Source organism: Phragmites australis, chromosome 8 (genome assembly GCF_958298935.1).
Source record: "Phragmites australis chromosome 8, lpPhrAust1.1, whole genome shotgun sequence".
In the NCBI taxonomy this organism is placed as follows: Eukaryota; Viridiplantae; Streptophyta; class Magnoliopsida; order Poales; family Poaceae; genus Phragmites; species Phragmites australis.
The window spans coordinates 27,086,580-27,111,822 of NC_084928.1; the positions used below are offsets into that span (position 1 = coordinate 27,086,580).

Consider the following 25,243-nt stretch of genomic DNA (forward strand, 5'->3'; position numbering starts at 1 on the left):
AGCTGGGCCTACAGTATGTCAGCGCAATCTCATCATCGTTCCAATGCAAAGCATGTAAAGATCGTGGAGGATGAATGAAATAGAACTAACCAGGATTTCGTTCATCGCAATCCGTGTAGGTTCTGGGCGAGGGCGTATACCCGGACCTGAGCTCGTGCTCTGAGCTCTAAGCTGAGAGAGAGAGGGAGTGGTGGCCGTATCGAGTGTGTCGTCGCCAATCCAGAACCGGCCATGTTTCTTGCCTCCTCCCGCCCTCATAACCACTTCCCCATCAAGATCATGCTCGCTCGGATCAAAGTCTGGCTCGGATCCATTCATCGGTCATAAAACCCTGACTAGAGCGGCCAGTGTACATCCACTCACGATCATCCATCCTCTAACATATTGGGAAACATACACATATAATATTTTTTATTCAGCAAGTAATATAAAAATCAATTTCATCTACCTATACAATTAATTATTTCCATCAAATATTTGTGTTTTACCATAAGAGAGAATCGGCATGCATCAAACTATCTAATAGGTAAAGATAGGTCCTAATCCCACCCGACGATGTGTAGATTGGGCCGTTTCCATGCTCTACTCCGATCCGAGACAGAATTTCGGCAGCACCTCCCCGCTGTTCTCCAAATACACGTCTCGGCAACAAGCCAAGAGAATGTGTATCCGGAGAACAACGGGGAGACGCTGCCGAAACTCTGTCTCGGATCGGAGTAGAGCATTGAAACGAACCCAATCTACACATCCTCGGGCAGTCAAAAAATGTGGACAATTCGAAACAGTTACGGTTATAGATATACAAAGACTTACATATTTATAACCATAACTCTTTCAAACGGGAGATGCATAGGTTACGCGACATGCACATCCTAAAGCCTAAATTAGCCAAAATTCAAAATTTTGGCGGCACCTCCTTTGTAATAAATAGCAAAACTGGCATAACAACACAGCAACACAGGCATGAAAAATATGGATGATACAACCATCTAAAGACTAATTAGAGGACAACCCAGACTGAAATATGAATCAACTTTCATAACCCATTCCCGGATAGTATTGCCACGAGGACTCCATATGATCTACTTCATGTGCTACCAGCAACACATGCTCACAATGACATGAGTCACATATGAAGTCCTCATGAAAATACTGTCCGGAGGAGGGGGGTGGCCGGAGGAGGGAGGAGCACATGGCTTCAACGGCGCATGGCGTGTGGCGGTACCTTGTACCTGGGCGTCGGAGGGGGGCGACGCGGGGTGGCGCTGGCCGGCGTGGGGGAGGCGGCGTCGGGCAGCGCGCGACGACGGCGGCGGCGGAGGGGGGGCGGGAGCGCTGGCGGCGGCGGGTCGAGGCGGTGGCGGAGGGGGGGCGGCGGCGCTGGCGACGGAGGGGCGCGGGCCGAGGCGGCGGCGGCCCATAGGGGCGCAGCGGCGGCGGCGGAGGGGGGGCGGCAACGCTGGCGGCGGAGGGGCGCGGGCCGAGGCGGCGACGGCCCGCAGGGGCGCGGGGGCGCTGGCGGCGGCGGCGGGCTGAGGCGGCGGCGAAGGGGGAGCGGGGGCGGGCCGAGGCGGCGGCGGCAAGAGGGGAGTCGCGCGCGGGATAGTTTTCGATCTGTCCCCACGCGCGGGGTGGGAAAACCCTATATTCGGTAAATTGCCGAGTGTCGACTTTGCCGAGTGTCAAATCTAGAACACTTAGCAAAGAACTTGTTTGCCGAGTGTTAAATCAAGACACTCGGCAAACAACTTGTTTGCCGAGTGTAAAAGCAAGACACTCGGCAAAGAACTGTGTTTGCCGAGTGTGAAAGCAAGAACACTCGGCAAACACCTAATTTTTTTTTTGCTACATATACACTTAATGAATTAAAAATAGCAAATGGACCCAGAAAAATGCCAAATTTTAACATCGAATATGCTATGTTGTATATTGAGTGTAGAAAAAGTTTCAAGGTCAAACAACGATTCAAACGTCACTTCGGGTTCAAACCTGATCCGTTCTCTCTCGAAACCACGATTCTTCCTCGGAGATGCTTCGGTTTCTAAGCATCGTACGTGACAACTTTTGCGAAACCTTCTCAATTTTTTATCTCAGCATCTACGTATCATATCATGACACTATGGCAAGTCTCATGTTTTTCAGACTTCGTTTGTTTTTTTTAGAATTAAAAAACCAATAAGCTACATGTTGCTGGTCGAGTGTTGCCGCCCAGATGTTTCAAATTTCTTTTCATTTCTTGGGTAAGGCCTAAAAATAGACTCAACAACATGAATATGATTTTTCTACCCATTTTTGTTCATTATTTCATGTACTTGCAGATCAAATTTGACTTATATCCATTAAAAGCCTAGAAATGCACTTAATGAATTAGAAATAGTAAACGGACCCAGAAAAATGCCAAATTTTAACATAGAATATGCTATGTTGTATGTTGAGTGTAGAAAAAGTTTCAAGGTCAAACAACGATTCAAACGTCACTTCAGGTTCAAACCTGATCTGTTCCCTCTCGAAACCACGAATCTTCCTCGAAGATGCTTCGGTTTCTAAACATCGTACGTGACTACTTTTGCGAAACCTTCTCAATTTTTTATTTCAGCCTCTACGTATCATATCATGACACTATGGAAAGTCTCATATTTTTCTACCCATTTTTGTTCGTTATTTTATGTACTTGCAGATCAAATTTGACTTATATCCATCAAATAATTTCTTATGAAAAAGAGTTGTCCATAAAGTTAGATTTCGATGGAACATAGCAAACATGTTATCCATCCAAGAATCGCCAAATGAAGTCGCTTTTTTGTTCCACCACTTCTCACTATGCTACCAGCTACCTTCTCTGATGCACTTAACTATGAACCAAGCAAAACCCATAGATCAGAAGGGCAGCTTGGTGTGTCAAGCTAATCTGCTTTTGCTTCTTCCACTTGGCAAGCATTGAAAATTCCTTCTTTGTATGGATGACAGCTGGAATGATAGTATATAGCAGAGAAATTCCTTTTTTAAGGCAAGGAAGAAGAATTGTCATTCTCCTTCAGAGCACAACTGATTCCAAGGGCCGCTCCCAGGAGTCCACATCTGTTGCATCTCAATCTTGAAGCACGACTGAATTCTAACTCCAAGTTCATAACAATATCATCCTTAAACCATACTGTAGTAGTACCGGAATCGATGTGTGGCGGCCTTTGGTTGGTTTTTATTACGAGAAAGAAAAGAGAACAAAAGGAAACCAAAAAGGAAACAAAGAAAAAAAATCTTTTGCCGAGTGCTTCATATCGGGCACTCGGTATGTTTGCCGAGTGTCCGTTAGACGACACTCGGCAAAGGGGCGACTCGCCGTCAGCTGCCGAACGGAGGGACACGTGGCGCGTTGTTTGCCGAGTGCCCGAATTCGCCGAGTGTTTTTTCTCTATTTTGCCGAGTGCTGTTGTTTGCCGAGTGTTTGTTGAGGTATTTACCGAGTGCTTAATTATTTGCCGAGTGCGTTAGTCGGGCACTCGGCGTAGGTAGTTGTTTGCCGAGTGCCCGATATAATGCACTCGGCATACACGTAGGCACTCGGCATACACATCGTTTCCGGTAGTGAATTAGTAGAGCATCTTTTCTCTGGTGTTCATTTGTTCAAGGATACTGGAGCCTGGTTAACTTACAAGTTCCCCAGTAACTACAGCAAATGGATGTTCTACTAATTAAACTTCAGAACTGAGCTAGGTGTGCCTTTCTTCATGGAAGTCATAATCCTTATGTGTTGAAGCATTTGGACGGATAGGAATGACTTCATCTTCAGTCAAAGTAGCCCCAACAGTTGCAGCTTACAGGGCCAAATTCAAACATGAATTCACCATGGTTATCCATCGGGCAAAACCAGCATACACTCCCACAATTAGCAACTGGGTAGAGTCTCTACTGTAATTTGTTGCTTTTTTTCTTTGTTCTTTCTCTCTTTTTTGTTACTTGTGTTTTTCTTGGAACTCTTTTCTTTAACCATGGTGAATATTGCTAGTGTACCCATAACAAAAATTCATCTGCTAGCGAAACATTTAGAATAAGACATTCAAATTAAGACACAATAATTAGTTAAGCACCAACAAGTACACATCATTACATTTATTTTCAGCTGAGAAGGTCATGAGTACCTAATCCTTCAGTACATACTCCACCCACACAATAAATTAGAGCATGGAATTTAGAGACTGTTTGACAGAGCTCTAACTCCAAAAACTTGTGGAATTAGGTATCTTTAGCTCTAAAAATTTGTGGAGTTGAAGTTATATATACACTTAGTAATATTTAGGTAAGACATCTTATTTTTATTTTAAACTAAAAATAGATATTTAAATCACTTTATTTTAATATATAAACTTCATATCTGATATGAAGTTGCGAGCTGGCCTGGAGCCATACAAACAGGGCCTTATATAAGATGGAGCTGATCTCTTAACGCCCTTGTGATGGAAATACACCGTACCACGAGAGCGCCAAACAAAGCCCCATCCAAAAACAACGATGAAATCAGACCTACCAAAGGGTGTCCATGCACTGACCAAGCAGTAGGAAGAACTGCACCCTGAAACACACTTGAGAGCTAGCCTGTCCATGCAACAGATTGCATGAACAAACTAAGCACAACTAGATCATAATGCTGCTCAAGGTTCTAGCTAATCTAGAAGTGGGACAAAAAAAACAGCCACGAAGGCATGTAAAAATGCATGCACCCCTAGCCTAAAAAGAAGTCTCTATTAGAGCATCAGGCAAGCTAAGTACTAGTATAAATAGTTATCATGCTCAAAACCAATCGACCAACCAAATCAGTTTTTGTTGATCGATACCCGGGCGTTGAATTCGTCGGTGATGAAGGGCATGCAGCTGGAGCTGCGGGCGATGCCGCTGCCGGCTGCGGCGGCGTCCTTCACCGCCGCGGCGCCTGCCCTGACCTCCCTGGGGTTGATGCTGGACCTGGACCTGGGGCCGAGCTTGGCCCGCCGCCTGAGGATCTCCCTCATGGCCTCGGCCTGGAACAGCACCGGGTGCGTGCGCCCGAAGCCGTTGAACCTCTTGCAAACGCCCATGTGCACCCGGAGCGCTTCCTCCCGCCTGCCGCCATTCTTCTCGGCCTCCTCCGTCACGGCCTCGGCGCACAGCCCGCAGACCCACCGCCCCGAGAACCGGCCGCGCACGCCGCGGATGTACACCGGGGTGCACTCCTCCGACATACCGCAGCACTCGCACTTGGCGTCCTCCACCTCCGGCACGGGGTGCAGCAGCTGCTGCTGCTGCTGGTCGGCCTCCTTCTCCATGGCGCCATGCTGGTGGTGGTGGAGCTCGTAGGAGACGTCGGACACGGTGCGCTGGAGGGCATCGGACGAGGTCCGTCGCCGCTTCTCGACGTTGCCTGCGGTGGTGGCGTTGCCGATGTTGTTCGCCTTCACAATGAACGGCGCCGCCATGGCCATGGCGACCGCGCACGCCTCTCTGCTGGGAGCCATGGATTGAACCTCACTAACTAGCTCTTTGTGATTCTTGGTGAAGATGGGCTAAGATTGCAAGCTAACTGTTGCTTTGTATGAGATCGAGCAGCATGCATGGGGATGAGCTATATATTTATAGATGCTTGTGATTCGAGCATGCATAGCATTGGCCACACGATGTGTCAAAAAGGTGACGTGCAACTTGATCATGTAACTTGTGGTGGATAGGTGGTGCACCACTACAACCAAGATGGGCTGCAAATTGTGACCTCGAGATTTGGTAGAAAGCGCTGCCTGAGAGACCTTTTCGCCAAGTTGGGGAGGCAGCTTGAATCTGTGACGGGTTTTTGATCTCATGCACGTGATGCTGCGTGGGAAACGGCGTCAAGTCGAAAATGGCCGGTGTATGCAAAAGGTGATCGTGAAATCTCGCCAATTGCATCGCGGCCAATTGTGAATTGATCATGCTACTGTTGAAAGCGTGATCGCAAGATTTTGTTCACAGTTACGTTGCTTCAGTTCTCGCGATTAAGAGGCTACAATTAAGATCGATTTAGCTGCCATGATATGCGGATTCTGAGCCATACATACAGGTTAATGCTTATGTAAATTATCACTAGGTGTCTGCATATAAGCATATATATACTCAGGTGGTTATAAATATTTATCGTTTTTGATTTTTTACTATCTTTGATGTGCAATTTTAACCATACTTTTATTAATATATATATATAATCTAATAAAAATATAATATTATAAAAATATTTTTTTTTAAAATCTATTCATATTATTTTTTATATTTATAAACTAAATATTTTAGAAAAAGTTGACCATAGTCTTAAAAGTTTAAAGGATCTTAGTCAAAACGACATATATTTTCCACAGGAGAAAGTATATTGTTTCGATTCGTTACAGTAGACCATGCATACGTAGAACTTTTTGAAATGAATATACAAACTTTGCTAATTTTCATTTTTCAATCGCTTGAAAAACTCCCTATCTTCTTTTGAATCGCCGTGCGTTAGAATATTTTGAAATGACAATGCCTTATCACTAGATCGTAAATTTCTCTCCTTACTGCTGGCCAGGTTTGTTTGACACTTAATATTTTATTCATGTAGAAGGGTCACGGGTCACCATCATCGAACTCTGTGCTCTCGACAACACTTATGTTGACATCCATGTCCATGGTTCCATCTCATGCATACCCAGCCTGGAAAGTACAGCAGCTCACGCGAACCTCGATCGCCCCGGCCGCCGGAGAGACGTCTCGAATGTCCGGGCTCCTGGCGGATATTGTGAAGTGTCTGGACTTTGTGGAAACACATAAAGAGGAGCAAGTAGCATATAATGTTCCTATATATTACTCCATTCATTCATAAATATTTGTTGATTTGATGAAAACCTAATTGATTTAAAACTTAATGTTAATAACTTTCAAAATATTTAATTCAGAAATATAAAAATTACGTGTGTAAGTTTATCTTGAAAAATATTATCATAATATTATATTTTATTGGATATTATAATCATTACTTAAAAACTATTTTTCGGGTGGTATCTTTCCATAAACAGCTCGTATGACAAACCGTCTAAGCTATTTTCAGATACGGGTGATATAAGAAACCGTCTGTGTAAAGGATATTTTCAGAGACGATTCCTTATGTGAACCGCATCTAAGGCAATATACGATTTTTAGAGATGGACAATATGAGAAACCGTCTGTGTAAAATATTATTTTTTTAGATGATTATTTACGAGAACCACCTCTAATAATAGGATGATCACCCCAACCTCTAAAAATAACCTTTTTTTTTCCTTATGTAAACCGACTCGGGTAATAAATAGTATCTTATCTTAAAAAAATTATAACTTTTTTCATACGAAGTTAAATGGAGACAAACTTTATATAAAAATTATAGTCCTTGACAAGATCTACAACTTTATAGCTGAAAACTTTTTTGGTTGAAATCATTTAAATGTACAAATAATTATTTAAAGTTTCAGCTATAAGAGATCAAAAGTAGTGCATATGATATTGTTAACAAGGACTACTAATGCAAGCAATTCAAGAAGATGGAGAAGAAAAAGAATACTATCAACTCCAACATCTCCAACCAGACCAACAAAAAGAAGATCAAAGACCCCTACTATCTTTTCAAGAAGAGTAAAGATAATAATAGATAGCATATGCACTCCTTTTGATCTCGTATGTCTAAAACTTCAAATGATTATTTTGACATCTAATTAACTTCAAATGAAAAAGTTTTCAACTACAAAGTTGTAGATCACTTCGAGGGATACAATTTTAATATAAAGTTTGTCTTTATCCGACTTTGTATAAAAAATTATGAATTTTGTAGGTGCCTAGTGGGGATAATTTTTTTGCTTTTTTTCAGGTTAAAAAATGTTGATTCCGAGATTGATTATCACATGCCGTCCTTAAGTGAACTGCCTATGATTATCGGTTTCCACATTCGGTCTCTTCTGTGCATGTAGAAATCGTCCATTTTCACAGGCCTTCGACCAGAGACAGGTGCACTAAACACCTCTGGAAATGGGTTACCAGCGGTCTCTGAAAATATTTTTTTAGTATTGAACTATATTCTAATAAAAATAATATTTAAAATTGAACTAACACTGTAAAAACTAAAAAAACTACAAGTATTTATGATATGAGGGAGTATTTAGGAATTTACCACGGCTGCATATCCTTCATTGGTCTTTGTCCATATAGTTATGGTGTTCAGGAAATTTCATATCAGTTTGCTAGAGAGAACGAACAGTAATGACCTGTAAATTAGAAATAGTAAAATCGAAAAAGCTATCAACTTATCATACCATGCATGCATGACCTTATCAGCCTTTGATTTCTCCTGTCATTTTCTCGCGATCAGAAAAGCCTGGGCTAGCTTAGCAACTTGGATGAGCAGTAAGTGCGGAAAGCCTAGAGGTAGGTCACATGCGAAAACTGAAGCATCTGAAACTGATATCGCGCCGCGGCAGCCATGGATTCTTTGACTGCCTTTAGCAGCAGGGGACTGTAGATATTATGCGACATGGACGTCGGTGGTTCATCTGTTCATGTTACATATGTCATCAGTGACATATATATAGTTGACTTTTTTTTGGGAGGCCATGTGATTTTGGTTTCCAAATTAACTTTGATCATTAGCTAGCTTTTGGTCAATTCGTGCTGATGAGGATACATAATTATTCTATATATTCCGTATATCTCTAAAGGGGTATATATGATGATCTATCTTACATGATACGAGGCTGACCGTAGCCACCACAGAGTAAGTTATGGAGATAAAATATAAGGAAGCTGATAGTTCAAACTAAGAAACTATCTCTTATTCGGGAAGGAATCTTAGATATTTAGATGTTCCACAATCCGAGTAGATTACGTATGGAGGAGTCCGGATAGGTTATGCAAGAGTACTAACTTTATAAGGCGGGAAGAGGAGCACGCACAAGGCATCTCATCTCACATCGAGCCAATCAAAGCACAAGTAAGTCACGCATTTATATCTCCAAAGATGTGAAACCCCTCAAGACTAATTGAGTAAAAGACCAATACCCATCGAAGATCCACGACAGAAGCAATCCCCTAGTCAATTAGGTCTTGAGCCCTAGACACAACATAATTTGCCTATTTCTTAGGGTTAGACACCCTACATTTCATTTTTGTACTATGTGATCCAAAAATAATCAAGATAGAATAGGACGTAGGGCAGTTACCCAACTCGGGAAGGGAGGGGGACTAGCCTGTATAAACTCTGTGTCTCTTTGCGCGTTATACTTCTAGGGCTACATAGTTATCCTATTTTCATATCACAAAATAATACATGATTGAGTATCAAATCCTCGATAGCTGGCGTTGTCTGTGGGGATATGAGCAACAAAGTAGATATCAGAAGATATCATGCTACCTGGCATGGCAGATTCGGATTCCGGATACCTCAGCAATTTTTGCCCGACATCTATGCCAGGCCATAAACTTATAGGAGATCAACCAATCTTTAAAGGCAATATACGACCGACTGACTTTTAAGTTGACCATTCTAGGTGGTCTCCCAAAAGATTGCATTGGGAGGTCGGGCCATCCGATATCACCGTACGTCCCTACTACCGATAACATGGGTTATCGAGGAATCGAGGGCTCCGACAAGAACATCTCGTAGGACGAGCTCTGATTTACCGAGTTCGATGCATCTTCCTCGTACTCATTCGAGGATGAGGAGGAGTATCATGTGGTCAATGTCCTCGAAATCGGAGATCAAGGAAACAAGGACAATCCTGATGCCCCCACTAACCCGACCTAAGAGGAAATCTCGCTTGCTCCCACCAGAGGGAACAACACCTTCGTAGCTGGAGAGGCTGGCCGCCCAGTCACTTCGGTTCTCCTAGCCAACCCCCTCACAGCTATGGGTAACATCACGTGTCACTGTGTCATGACACACATTAGGTCCCTCGTTCCTCTATCTCATTTCACACACACAACTCTTTGCCACGCACACACAACTCTTTTCTAACATGCTGGCTAATATTCTTCCCTAAAATTACTCTATTTTACAAGATTATTAGTACTGGATTCACTAATTTTGAACAAACCATGATTTAATAGTGAATTATACAAAGTTAAAGGAAATTAATGTAATATATAAATTAAAAAGCAATTTAGCTGAGCGTCAATATTTTATACTGTAGATTATGATAAAAATTTACTTTGAAATATGTGGAGCAATAATCTATTTTCTATGAATTTTAGAATGTACAAATAATTTAAACAATGTAACAATAATTGGATTCCTCCTTTTCTGATTTATCTGAGTAATCGAATGTGCTATTTTATTTTTTTATTTTTTTTGCACCGGGCCGTATTTAGCCATCCCTTGGAAGGTGGGACCAGGGCTTGACATTGGCCGGAACTGCCAGAGCGTGCACGCGGTCGCAGAGGCGGCTGATCCGGCAAGGGAACGGCCGGCCGACACTACCGGAGACAGCGGCAAAGGACGATATACACTCGGCAAAGGCTTTGCCGAGTGCTACACTCGGCAAAGGGCGCTCGGTAAAAAATTTGTCGGCAAAGACCTCTTTGCCGAGTGCACTTTATCGGGCACTCGGCAAAGGCTTTGCCAAGTGCTAATCTGACACTCGGCAAAGGCCTCCGCTTTGCCGAGCGCCAGTGAATCAAACACTCGGCAAAGGTGGCGTCTGTGCCGAGTGCCACCTGGAGGACACTCGGCAAACAGGCCATCTTTGCCGAGTGCCTGGACCGTGGCTCTCGGCAAAGCATGTTGTCACTTTGCCGAGTGTCATGGCCATTGCACTCGGCAAAGTGGCTGAAAACAGCCTTTTTTATTTGTTTTTGACATCCCATCTAAACAAACAGATATATATATATAACAAACATCACCAACATCACATATATATCATCAACAGCACATATATATCACCAACACCACATATATATCACAAACATCACATGTCTCACAATATATCACAAATAAGTTCACAAGTAATCCAAGTGCTCCATCATCTACAACCATAATTGCAAATAGAAGTACCATTAACAACCACAAGTATCATCACCAAGATGGTCAATGAAACTGATTTGGTGAATGATTCGCTGAAGCATGAGGATCGTTCGATGCCGCCGATTGATTCTGCACAAAGGAGAAGAGATTGCATGTGTGAGACAAGATAAATATATACCATACATGAATAAAACTTTCATACTCCACTAGGTTTGACCGTAAGCATGAACATACAAACTAAAACATTTATACTCACAGGAGTAGAATAGTGAGGAGGTGGAGGTGGAGGTGGAGCGAATAGCGAAGGTGGCGGAGCCACACCCGTAGCGGCGCCAATACTTTGCATGTACTGAAGAATCTCCACCATCCTCCGCTGCTCGGCCTCCATCGTCGCCTGCATTTGCTCCCGTATCCTCCTCTCTTGTTCCAGCTGGGCCTACAATATATTCACCCTAATGTTACAATAATGCAAAGGAAAGGTATGAAAAAACCAATGAACGACGAATAAACCAGGAATAACCTCGAGTGCCTCCACCCGGTGGTGTGAAGTGTCCTTCCGAGGTCGTATGGCCGGGCTCGTGCTCGTGCTGCTTGCTCGAATCTGGGAGAGACTGGGAGTAGCGGCCGAGTCGATTGCGCCGTCGCCAATCCAGTATCGCCCATGCTTCTTGCCTCCTCCCACCCTCATGACGACTTCTCCATCAAGGTCCTCGGTGCTCGGATCGTACTCTGGCCCATGGACCTCCCTTGCCATCGATGTGTACTCACTAAGGCGGTTGTGGACGGTCGCATTGCTGTACGCCTCGGGCCCGTCCTCCGGGTTGTAGTCGACGTCGGACGTCGCCTTGCCCTTGTGGGCCATAGCAAATGCCTTGAAGATGGAGCAAGGCTGGCCACCATGTGACGCCGACTGCGAGAAAAATAGCAAGATGATTAGAAATCATGCAGAATTGAGCGTTAGAATAAATAAATGAATTCGCGTACCCATGTTTGTGCGTATCCGCTGAGGTTGCGGCTGCCTTGATGGTGTGCTACACCTGGCATCATCAAACGCCGCTCCCGGCACAAGTTGTGCGTCTCCTCCCACTCACGTGAGCACCACTTGTCCACCATCTGTTCCCAGCACTGGGGATGCGCGGCGCACCAATAAGGAATCATCTACAGGCCATCAAGTACATGACATATAAGAAGATGAAATTAAGCCTACTTAATCTCAAAAGGAATCAGTATTAATGTTCTGTATTTACCTGCAGGTACTGGTCCCGGGTCAGCGTCATGGTTCTTGCGTCCCTTTTGGTGACCTTCGTTCCAACGACGGTCCCGTGGTAAGTTACGACGGCCTGGATACGCGCCTCGTAATGCATGTCCACGACGAGTTTTTTGCAGCATTTGGTAGCCACCGCATCCGCCCTGGCCTCATGTCCGTCCTGGCATCTAAAGAAATCCTGCATACAAACACGAGGTATCCATTCATTATTTCAAGAATGTCCAATAAATACGATGTATTGAGCAATGTAGTGCGAGGAAGACTTACCCACAGCTCTTGCTTCACCCGCTCCGCCTTGTTGTTGAATACCCTGCGGGCCCGATCTGCAGCATCGGGGGCGGCGGCGTACTCAACCAGGCCAGGGAAGTGCTCCTTGCACAGAAGACCGAGGATGCCATTGACTTGGCGTGTGTGAGCACCTCCACTCGCCACAATCGTCCAGTTCCTGCCCAAGTGATTAACAATCGTCCAATTTCTATTTTGATATTCAACATATCATATAAAGTAGTGATAACATCTAAAGTTACTTACTTTTCCCCCTCGGGTCGAATCAGCGGGCGTCTCTCACGAGGTATCGGTCGCTGAGGGAGGCTCGCGGGACCTCGCAAGTAGACGCTCGACGAACTAGAGGAAGCGGAACCCCCTGCTGTCGCCTCCTCCTGCGCGTCCTCCTGCGCCTCCTCGGCGTCCTCCTGGGGCACCTGCTCCTCCTCCTCCTCCTCACGCGACGGGGCGGCAGGCGACGACTCCCTCCTGCAGCTGCTCCTCCTTGTCCTTCGGTACAAGGACGTTAGCTTCCTCATCCCACCGCCCACCATCTTTGTTCAATCACCTGCAATTAAAAAGAGTAAACCAATAAGCACAGATAAACAAGAAGTACTTAGAAAGAGATGCAAAATAAACAAAACGTAATTAAAAAATAACATAGTATTACATGTATTAGAAATAATCTTCATGATCGGGATTAGCTGGATCATAAGTCTCATCATCACTATCAATCATGTCGAAATAATCAACACTATCCGAATGAGCAATGTTGCCATTGTCATTGTCTAAATGTAATCGCTCAAGCATTTGTAAGTCCTTCACATTTTGCACCTCATCTCCAACGTCCTCTTCAATAACCGTTTCATTGTCTACTTCCATTCCGATCGCTTCGGTTAAGTCTATCTCAAACCTCCCTTCTAGTCCCTCTTCTTGAAAGAACTCTCCGTCATATGTGTTTGGGTCTAAGTTGTAATCTTCATCGTTTGGGACAGGCACTTTACCGTGTGGCGATACCCTGTGCACAATATCCCAACCCTTAAGATGCCTTATGGTTTGACACGCATATGGGAGATAATAAACTTGCGTGGCCTGTTGGGCCACAATATAGACATCGTCTCCTGGTAAGACGGAATCCTGTCGAATTTCGACTAGCCCAAGATTACAATATGTCCGTCTCGTTACTTCAGGATCAAACCAATGGCATTTAAATATGACGGGATTAAAAGGTTTGGAACCATGAAACTTGAGTTCGTATATTTCTTCAATTCTTCCATAATACTCGACCTCATCAACGCCGGGCGTAAAAACTCCGGAACTTGTGGTTCTTCGATTGGGCCGACTCTGCTCGTAGCTTGTTGTGCGAAAGCGATATCCATTCACGTCATAACCAGAAAATGACCTGACCCTATAGGCAAAGCCATCGGCAACCTGTCTCAACTCGGCACACATAGACGCATCCCTCTGGCCCTGCAAGCTCAAGCAGGATACATCGTTATATTATTCGCACGTACGAGTAACTTGGAATGTCAAACTACGTACGAGCTAAATTGGACGGTACCTTCCGTTTGAACCAAGAAATGAAATCGGGCATTCCATTTCCCGCACCCTGTCTAAGAAGGGTATCTACCTGCTGCGGGGTAGGATCCCTTGATTGACGCCAGAATTCATGAAGAAATTCCCTGTACCAACGAGAAACAAGGGGGTTGGATGCAGAATAGTGACGGCGTATTTAACAAGTTCGTTGAGAACTTACTGCATGTACGGTGCCACTTCGTCAAGGTTGGTCAACACGTATAGCATGATATGGCGCCACTCTTCATGATTCAAGGTCTTGGGGGTCGATGCACTTGCGCTTCCGAGTTGGCCTCGGAAAAGGCTGAGGTTCGATTCATTTTCGCCAGCATTGTAACGAGGGGGTGGATTATGCACGCTAGGGAGGTTGTCACCATAGTATGTTGTTGTGAAGTTCGCCACCTCCTCCAGAATGTATGCCTCTGCAATGGAAGCCTCGATTTTGCATTTATTTCTACATTTCTTTCGAAGAACCTTTAGACATCTCTCGATTGGATAGCACCAACGGCCCTGCACGGGCCCCCCCATTCGTGCCTCGTACGGGAGGTGCAAAATCAAATGCTGCATCGGATTGAAGAAGCCGGGTGGAAAGATCTTCTCCAACTTACAGAGCAACACAGGTGCCATTCTTTCCAAGTCAGCAATCACGGTCCGAGATAACTCCTTGGCATAAAGCTGGCGAAAGAAATAGCTCAACTCTGCCAGCACTAGCCAGACATGCTCAGGGACATAGCCTCGAACCATCGCCGGAAGAAGCCGCTCAATCCATATGTGGTAGTCATGACTCTTCATCCCTAAGACTCGCATAGTAGATAAGTTCACTCCCCTCCTCAGATTAGCTGCATACCCATCAGGGAACATTAACGTCTGGATCCATTCTAGTACTTCCCTCCTTTGGGGCTTGCTCAAGACAAAATCGGCCTTAGGCCTTCTCCATGTCTTGCCGCGACTAGGAGGCTTCATATGTTGGTTTGGTCTATCGCATATCGTTGCCAGATCCACTCTAGCCTTAACGTTGTCCTTTGACTTGTCAGGAATGTCCATGATTGTTGCCCAAAGTGCCTCGGCAACATTCTTTTCAGTGTGCATTACATCAATGTTGTGTGGAAGGAGAAGGTCATCAAAATAGGGGAGCCGAGTCAAGCCCGACTTATGAGTCCACATATGTTGCTCACCATATCCCACAAAACCACCTTCTAGATTGACCTCGAGACCATCTATCTGTTCACGAACCGTGGCACTAGTCATTATCGGTGGTGCAGGGTCTGTCACTACGACACCTTTCGTAAAGTTCTTGATGTCTCGTCTGAATGCATGGTCAAGAGGGAGGAATTGCCGATGTTTGTCGAACGATGAATACTTGCCACCCTTCTGCAACCAAATGAACCTCAGACCTTCCTTGCATACTGGGCATGAGAACTTCCCGTGAACACACCAGGCGCAGAATATCCCATACGCCAGGAAGTCATGCAGGGAGTAGTGGTACCAAATATGCATTTTGAAGTTTTTCTTTGTAGCTCGGTCGTATGTCCATACCCTTTCCTCCCAAGCAAACCGAAGAATCTCCGAAGAAACCTGGATAAACTTCTTCGGTTTGCAACGGTTACAAGCATCGTACGTGACAACTTGTGCAAAACCTTCTCAAATTTTTATCACAGCCTCCACATATGATATCATTACATCTTGACAAGTTTCATGATTTTCGGACTTCGTTTGCTTTTTATACAATTTAAAAACAACTCGCCCGCAAGTTCATGGTCATGTTTCGTGAACAAGATGTTCGCAATTTGTGGTCTGTTCCTGGATACGGCCTCACATTATACTAAATAACATGAATATCATTTTTCCATTCATTTTTTTTCATTATTCGAATGACTAGCAGTTATAATTTGAATTATCCAAGAAAATTCAATTAATTGAAATAAATTAAAGAAATATAGAAAAAGTCCGAGAAATGTGCCACATTGGAACATGGAGTACCAGGTATTGTATGAGGACTGCAGAAAAAGTTTGGAGGTCAAAAGTGAAAAAACAATTAGGGTTTGCCGAGTGTCAAAAAATGACACTCGGCAAAGGAGCCTCTTTGCCGAGTTCTTTTTCTCTGGCACTCGGCAAATAGCCTCCACGAACTTGCTCAAAAGTGAAAAAATAGGGTTTGCCGAGTGTCAAAAAATGACACTCGGCAAATTGCCTCTTTGCCGAGTTCTTTATCTGTGGCACTCGGCAAAGAGCCTCTTTGCCGAGTGCCAGATGTTTGCCGAGTTCTTTCTCTCTGGCACTCGGCAAAGAGCCTCTTTGCCGAGTGCCCGATAAAAAGTACACGGCAAAGTCTGGGACACTCGGCAAAGAAGCCGTCTCCGGTAGTGCGATGATGGCGGCAGCACCAGTGAGCGATGGCAAACTATTATGAGCAGGTCCCAGCTAGTGGGCTCAGCTAAACGGTGGCCGGCGGTGAGCGCAGGGCGCAGGAGCATGCACGAGTGGGGTGGAAGCTCACCGTGTTCTAGAATTGCTGGGAGGTGGACTACAGTGGGGTGTCGACGGCGAGGTGGTGGAGGAGGTGGCCAGCGTTCGAGAAGAAGGTGGCCGGAAGCTTGATTCGGTCAGGTATCCGACAGGGAAGCTCTGTGCGACCTTCCTTACTGCCTCTAGGGTGCAGGCTCGATGGGAATGACAGTGGCACTCCGGATTCGGGGTGGCGCACACTGAACAGAGGTGGCAAACTTGGAGTTGGGGAAGAAGACGAGTGCGCGCCTCGGTTGACCAGAGTTTCGACGGGATCCGGTTGTAGGAACGTCACATGACCTCCCTCTCTTCTCCCTACGGCTCGGGACCGGGCTCGTGCTTTGGGGAATTCAGCCTGCGGCACTGCTGCTGCCCGGCGGTGCTCTGGGTTGTGGCTCGGCTCGGTGAGGAGAGGGAGTGAGGGAGTGCGAGAGTGGGAGCAGAAGGATGAGAGGGGATAAGGCCGAGGGTGACGGGTCATGGCTGGCCGGCATGGGCGCTGGCCAGGGAGCACCGGCCATGCGGCGGCCAAGTTTTGCCCAGGCAACAGTTGAGAAGGGAGAAGCGGTTGACCGGTGGGACCGATCAAGGAAAGAACAAAAGCTCCATTCTCTCTCTCTCTGCTCAAACAGAAGTGCTAGAGAACTCCAAAATTCTTGAACTTTTTGTGTAGCTTCTACAATTCATGAAGAACCCATTTGAAAAGGATTCATCTTAATAGCCCATGTAGAATTCAAATTAAAATTTCCCAAATTATGCTACTTTTATAACGTCTAGTAATTTTAAGGTATCAAATAAATTCCCAAAAGTATAGAAAAATCACTAATATTCCGCTCATGTAAAGGTGAGTGCCTTTATAATGCTCTATTTATTAGGATTTTTTTATAATTTCATGTGATTTTCTCTTTTTAATTCAGTTGAATTCAAATCGATTCAAACATGCACATAATTCATCAAAATGCTCATGAATGCTTATGAAATGCATATTAATATGAATATGCACAATTTTTGGGATGTGACAACCGACTTGCCAACCTTCTAAAGGATGCGGTTGAAAAATGAGAAGGTCTTCCTCACGAAAGGCACCACAACCTCCAACTGGTTCAGCAGGATCTCTAAGTCTGCTTTGGCTGATGCTTCTGACTCCTTCGGCCACTACAACTTGGCCTTAAGCCCTAATAAACACAAAGGGGCTTTTCCTATGACCTCATTCAAGCATGAAACAGTACATAAAAGCACATTTATGCTTACTCGATATCTCCTCCTATGATGCACTAGCTTTTGCCCGACCCTCAGAAGAGATCCACTCGATCTCTCGCACGGACTCCAAGCGAAGGCACGCAAGTGGGCGCTCGTGCTAGTGCTCGAAACTGGAGACGATATCCATGAGTTGGAATGAATGAGTGTCATCACACATGATGATTAACCAAGTAGGAATCTTCGCTCAAGGCTTACCTCGGGGTCGATAGCAGTTACTCTTTGTGCCCCAGATGACCTAGGGGCTGTGATTACGCCTCTTGTGGATTGGTTGGCAGCTACATCCTCCTAAGCACTAGGCTCTCTAGACAACTTGGCCACCATTGCAACGACCTCATCGCCCCAAGCCTTTCCTCAGACGGAAGGCCTCCTCCGACCGGTAGAGGAATGGAGTCTCCTGAAGGAGTCTCACATGGATCCCCTGCCACAGGATTGGTGGCTAGCACTGAGGAAGTCAACACCCCACGATATCTGACTGCGAGCATGAGGCTAAAAGGCAAAACCCATATAGGTAAAAATGCATTCATTAAGGTGAATCTAATTCAGTGATGCATGTAGCTGAGACAGTTGAGGACCAATTGGGGTTGTATCCCCAAAAGCAAACGTGACTCTTCCAAGATGCTACCAAAACCGCTACCCTCCTCAACAAGACCGACCTCAAGGTCATCCCCTCATATGGACAGAGTGCTCAAGGATTCGACATTTGTCCTACCTCCTGTAGATTACACCTGGCCCCCTGGCTCAGAGCTGGTGCCATCGATTATAGTGCCTGGTCCATGGGTGTGTCCCCTACTCAATAGGGGAAGGGGCACCTGTGGACCAATCTGCCTCCACCTGATCAGCACCTAGGCCCCCAAGATAGTTTGAGGCACAGGGTCATCAGGAGAGACCATGGAACAACCTTGGTCAGTCTGCCCCAAATGACAAGTGATCGCCTTCTTCAAGCACTTCAGCGAGCGTTGCTTGTCAGGACTTGGGGACAAGTGAATGACTGTGATTTCCTAGCTTGATTGCCTAGTGGCTTTGGTGGTTCCAGCCCTTGATGACGGAGTACAGGATAGAGCCTATAAAGATAAATTTGAAGGACTGGTACTTAGTTACTGAATCTCATGATAGTTCATAAGGGAAGGTGTCGTACCATAATTCATCGTGCCAGGATTTCCCCATCTCAAACATTTGGAGCCATGTCGGAGAGCGCTTAGGGAGTCTAGGCGTTCCCCTAGGTACTGGTCCGACATCTCTGGACAAAACTGAACCCAGGAAGAAAACTCTGTCAAAAAAAAAAACAAAGTAAAGAAAAAGACTAGACATGAGGTACTCGGACGATGACTTACTATCTAATGTCTTACGAGTGGGGTCAAAGGAGACATGATACTCCCAATCCGGGTGTTCCCTAGCTTTGAGGGGAATGAGGCAATGCTGAATGAAGTCAAGCATCGCATCCCAGGCGTTCAGCCCCCAATCACTCAGGTCCTTGATCTTGTTTAGGATGATTAGGTTGTCATGAGTGACCCAGACCTTCAAGTTCTAGCACAAATTCCTCACCGCCACAAGGTTCCAATACTCTAGGTTCCACTTGATCTCACACTGGAGTAGAACTAAAGCAAATGCCACCCTAACCAAGAGGTCTTGGGTGAGAAGGGGATGTAATTTCTTAAATCTCCCAGCTGGAGAGCAAATCTGGTAGAACCAGGAACTTTGTTGGAAAAGTTCTTCAGTTGGTAGAAGTACCGGAAGACCTCTAGCACATGTTTCACCCTAACAAACCCCTCACACAAATGAACGAATACGCTCATCATGGTGATGGAGTTGGGGGTGAGGTAAATTAGGCATATGCCGTAATAGCCGAGGGCTTCCATGAGGAAGTCGGACGTCAAGAGTTGAAGACCATAGTACGCAAAATCCTCGAACACCATGACTTCGTCGATGTTCAGGGTGGGGACCACCTCTCCCTCTACCCTCTCCATGGGATTAGGCTATGGGGGGGGGGTGGTAGAAGACCCTCACCTGCCAACTTGTTTAGGCGAGCCTGGTTTATCTCAAACTTCTACCACCCATCACTGGCGGTAGCCATGAAAGCCAATCAAAATGAAGGGGTTTTTGTAAGGTAGAGGATGGTGTTTTTAGGCGCAAGAGGATTAGGCTTAAAAGAAAAATTGTCGTCTATGGCACACGATTAAAAGGGAAAAGAAGAGGTAACAACTCCTTCCCCGACATTAAGATTTTTTCTGTTTCAAAAGAGACATGCAGATCGTGGGGCAGTAATTGCGATCCGCCTTCCTTCAGAAGCCATGAACTGGTGCCTCAACTCCTCAAAAAGCTATGTGCATTTAATGCGATACCATTTGAGGAGAAAAATGTGAAGGAGTCAGTAATCAAGCATCATTATGACTAAGGTAGGTCCCGGTCATGTGGGAACTGACAATGTTTCTCTTACTCGAAGAAGAATCTGACCTTGTTTTAGGCTCCTATACGATCGAACGTGCTCTTCTCAATCAGGAAGGACCCGACTTGGTGAGAAATACAAGTACTCGGGTAAGAAAGAGAACAAATGTTCTATGAAAGTTTTTAGTAAAATTCTTCATCATTAAATGATGAGCCAAAAATGCTTTACATTCAAAACATGCTATTTAGGCATAATTACACCCCAAATTCAAGTTCTTCAGACAACTCGGCATAAGAAAATAAGAGAAAAAGAAAAAGGATCCAAGTAGAAGAGTCTATGCTTCAGGTTCCTCCCACAGGAGCAGTTGATCTAGAGGTCCCCCCACCCCCTCTTCTCCTTCTCCACTTCCAGGGCTTGTTCCTGTTGCATCTCTGTCACACCCCAATTTCATACATGTTCATGCTTGCATGCATTTCATAAGCATTCATGAGCATTTGTTTGAAGGATGTGCAAGTTTGAATTGACTTGAATTCATTTCAATTTAAAAGAGAATATCACAAGAATTGTTAAAGGTGCAATTTAAATGAGCTTTACGAAGGAACCTACTTTTTCACCACGTAACTTAGGGCTAAAAATAATTTTAGAAATTAATCTATCATGTGAGATGAATACTAGAGAATTTTCCTAGACTTCTGGGAATTTATTTAATGACTCAAAGATTTCTAGAAGATTCAAAAGTAGCCCTTTTTGGATAATTTTATTTTGAAATATATACAAGATATTGAGGTGAAATCTGTTAAAACAGATTCCTTGTGAATTGTAGAACCAATAGAAAAAGTTTAGTGAATTTTTGAGGCATTTAGCACTGTTTAGCGTAGAGAGAGAGAAAGAGAGGGAGAGGGAGCGAGGAGAAAATGTTACCTCTGCTCGAATTATCACAGGATCCATTCGTCAGCGACGCTTCTCTCCCTCCCGATGGCTGCAGAGAAGCTCGATGCTGTGTGGTTGCCGCCGGTTGCCAGCTATGGGTGCTCTGCGCCCTAGCCTCAACCCAAGCCACCTTATCCCCTTCCCTCCTCCTACTCTCACTCTCTTTTCCCCTCATTCTCCTCTTTGCCGAGCTCCACAAAGCACAGTGTGCCGCCATTGTATGCCTCTACACAGGTGATCCTGAGGAAATAGGCAACATTCGGCAAGCTCAAGTGAAGGAGCACGAGGAGGGATGATAGCCAAAGCTGTTCCTACGCGTTTGGCCTAGGTTCTGCCATCTCCCCTGCCGGATTCCCGAGCCCTGCTGCCTTCTTATTCATCTCCGACCATCTCCACCCCTTCACCGTCGAGCCATCGAAGAAGCCCATTCCCCATCGTCTGAGTGCACGGTGAGCTTACCCATGTTCCACTAAACATTTTGCACATGTTTGTTCAAGGGTTGCCTAGTGATGGAATTGGTCTTTCACAAGGGCCGAAGGCCGCCAGGCCATCGTGCTCGCCGCTAGCCGTACTCCGGCCAGGATCACCTATCGTGAGCTGCCCAGAAAGTTTTCCCATCACCCACTGGAGTTGCTGGTGTCCTCGGTTCACTGGGCAACACCTCCGTTTGCCAGCATCATGCTGGGCTGCAGTGTTTTCTCTGCGTGTGTCGGCGAGGCCAGCCCGGTCAAGCTTTTTGACCAAGCAGCTAGGCCGTGGTCCTACTGTCGTTCATAGTAGTTAGTCTTACTCTGGACCAAAACTCCAGCACTGTGTTTTTAACCGGGTGAAAATCAGAAAATGGAAAATGAATTTGTGTACCATGTATTAATTGGCTGAAAACTTCAAAAATGCATATAAAATAGAATATAGCTCCAAAAATTATGAAACCAGTTTTTCTAGCTTTGTATGTTCATGCCCTGCTGTATAAAATTGTTAGTACTCATGAGAATTATATTTTTATTCCTGAATTGATTCAATTGTGTCCAATCTTGCTTGCTCCAAAAATAATGAATTTAGTTCCATTAATCTTGATAAATAGATTAATTTCTAGGAAAAATAGTGGCCATCATGTTAGAGCAGTTTGGCCCATTGTTTTAGCACATGTTTAGTATCACATTGTTAACTTCTAAAAATTGTACCAAAATAAATAAAATGATTTAGGGTTGAGACCACTTCTAAAAATCTTTAATTGTATAACCCTATACAGGAAAAATATGGGTTGACATGTTAGGTATTTTCTAAATATAAGTGGTGTTAGTGTACTCTTTTTGATCTAATTGGCAAAGTAGGACAGCACTTCGCTTAATTATTTATACCATAAGCTTATGATCTTTTCTTTGCATGAATCTTGTGCTATCATGTTCATTACTTAGTGCAATTCATTCATGTGCATTTTCATAGCATAAGGATCACATTTCATTGCATATCACTCATGCTCATCGCATTGGACGCGCTCTTTCTTTAGAGAATGAAGAGCGGAGAGCAACGTGGGCATGATCGAGGATGATCCAGATGGTGTGGCTGTTGATTGCGAAGTCGAAGCTCAAGGCAAGCATCTATGCATGTTGCACCCCTAGGGCATACAACATCACCTCTTTTGCTTTTTTAGTCTATATTTCTGCTGGGTAGAAATACTCATGTGCTAGGTTATAAACTTGATGCATTTTGCCTAGTCTAGCACTTAAATTATTGTATATTGAGAGCTCAAACTTGTTGATTGGCTCTCATTTTTTTAAATTTCAGTATGTAGTACTTTAAATATTTGTAATATGTTTAATCTGCATGCTCTTTGTTATATCTGGATGTGATGAGACTTGTTGTGTAGGTATGTGTTCCTATCTTTGGTATAAACACATACCGGGACTGCCGGAATTGCATTCTCTTCAATTATTTATGTTTGCGATTGTGGCTGTATGATGTGGGTTAGCACGTGGCACGTCAATAGATGGGCACGTGTTAGCCCTCATCTTATTGGACAAATCACCAATTTGATTAATTTGGATACAATTTGGATGTTTACCACAATCACTTCCGCAAGAAGACCCTAGCCTATCTTTTCTTGGCATGAAACCAAGGGATCGATAATGAAAATCTCACCCGGCTGCTCGGGCTTGGTGGTAGCAGGTCCACCGACCATCTCTTCTTCCATTGTCTCTTCGTCGGAAGAGATGATGATGAGCTCAATGCATGAATGTGACTACGTTGGCAAATGAGGTGGAGCGGGTGGAGGCAACTTGGGTGATTGAGGCAAGGGTCCTAGCGGCGAAGACGATGGTGGTCCTAATAGTGGATTTCTCAAATCTTTGGACCTAGAAGAGAATGAGGATGCCATGATCAAACACGAGAAAGAAGAAAGCTTTCTTGGCTCAAGCGAAAGCAAAGGGTTTTAGGAGACAGTACCGCCGCCTTCAAGTTTATAAAGACCCTCGAGTCGCAAGCCCAGAGCAACATTTCATTTCTCGGCACCGTATGGTGGGTTTGTTCATTTAATGATTCATGGTTTTCAAAGAGTCTGCCAGAGGTCAAATCATGTCAAATCCCCACAAAAGTTGCTGGTGTTCCTTGCCATCGCAATGAACGGCACCGCTGGCCATGGTGACTGCTCACACCTCTCTACTGGAAGCCATGGATCGAACGTCACTAGCTAGTGCTTCATGATTTTTGGTGAAGATGCACCGTACCACAAGAGCGCCAAACAAAGCCGCATCCACAAACAACGATGAAATTAGTGCTACCAAAGGGTGTCCATCCACTGACCAAGTAGTAGGAAGAACTGCACCCTGAAACACACTTGAGGGCTAGCCTCTCCATGCAACAGATTGCATGAACAAACTAAGCACCACTAGATCATAATGCTGCTCAAGGTTCTAGCTAAGCTAGAAGTGCAACAAAAAAAAAGCTACGAGGGCATGTAAACATGCATGCACCCCTAGCCTAAAAAAGAAGTATCTATTAGAGCATCAGGCAAGCTAAGTACTAGTGTAAATAGTTATCATGCAACCAAATCAGTTTTTGTTGATCGACGCCCGGTCGTTGAACTCGTCGGTGATGAAGGGCATGCAGCTAGAGCTGCGGGCGATGCCGCTGCCGGCTGCGGCGGCGTCCTTCACCGCCGCGGCGCCTGCCCTGACCTCCCTGGGGTTGATGCTTGACCTGGACCTGGGGCCGAGCTTGGCCCGCCGCCTGAGGATCTCCCTCATGGCCTCGGCCTGGAACAGCACCGGGTGCGTGCGCCCGAAGCCGTTGAACCTCTTGCACACGCCCATGTGCACCCGGAGCGCTTCCTCCCGCCTGCCGCCATTCTTCTCGGCCTCCTCCGTCACGGCCTCGGCGCACAGCCCGCAGACCCACCGCCCCGAGAACCGGCCGCGCACGCCGCGGATGTACTCCGGGGTGCACTCCTCCGACATACCGCAGCACTCGCACTTGGCGTCCTCCACCTCCGGCACGGGGTTCAGCAGCTGCTTCTGCTGCTGGTCGGCCTCCTTCTCCATGGCGCCGTGCTGGTGGTGGTGGAGCTCGTAGGAGACGTCGGACACGGTGCGCTGGAGGGCGTCGGACGAGGTCCGGCGCCGCTTCTCGACGTTGCCTGCGGTGGTGGCGTTGCCGATGTTGTTCGCCTTCGCAATGAACGGCGCCGCCATGGCCATGGCGACCGCGCACGCCTCTCTGTTGGGAGCCATGGATCGAACCTCACTAGCTGTGTCTTTGTGATTCTTGGTGAAGATGGGCTAAGATTGCAAGCTAACTGTTGCTTTGTATGAGATCGAGCAGCATGCATGCATGGGGAGCTATTTATAGATGCTTGTGATTCGAGCATGTATGGAATTGACCACACGATGTGTCAAAAAGGTAACGTGCAACTTGATCATGTAACTTGTGGTGGATAGGTGGTGCACCACTACAACCAAGGAGGCAGCTTGAATCTGTGACGGGTTTTTGATCTCATGCACGTGATGCTGCGTAGGAAACGGCGTCAAGTAAGGTCGAAAATGGCCCGTGTATG

The 25,243-nt window shown here is 45.4% G+C and overlaps 2 protein-coding genes across 2 annotated transcripts; both read right to left on the reverse strand.

The window, feature by feature from the left end:
* Positions 1-4,493: 4,493 nt before the first annotated feature.
* On the reverse strand, positions 4,494-5,566 carry LOC133925925 (uncharacterized). Its single transcript, XM_062371665.1, has one exon. The coding sequence runs from the start codon at positions 5,484-5,486 to the stop codon at positions 4,809-4,811; it is 678 nt and encodes a 225-aa protein (XP_062227649.1). The 5' UTR covers positions 5,487-5,566; the 3' UTR covers positions 4,494-4,808.
* An 18,301-nt stretch (positions 5,567-23,867) lies between these two features.
* On the reverse strand, positions 23,868-24,994 carry LOC133926876 (uncharacterized). The gene has a single exon (XM_062373018.1). It carries the CDS (start codon positions 24,918-24,920, stop codon positions 24,243-24,245), a length of 678 nt encoding a protein of 225 aa, XP_062229002.1. The 5' UTR covers positions 24,921-24,994; the 3' UTR covers positions 23,868-24,242.
* Positions 24,995-25,243: the final 249 nt, after the last annotated feature.

Bases quoted from the DNA above. Each gene is read 5' to 3' on its own strand.
- LOC133926876 (XM_062373018.1), bottom strand. From the start codon at position 24,920: ATGGCTCCCAACAGAGAGGCGTGCGCGGTCGCCATGGCCATGGCGGCG.
- LOC133925925 (XM_062371665.1), bottom strand. From the start codon at position 5,486: ATGGCTCCCAGCAGAGAGGCGTGCGCGGTCGCCATGGCCATGGCGGCG.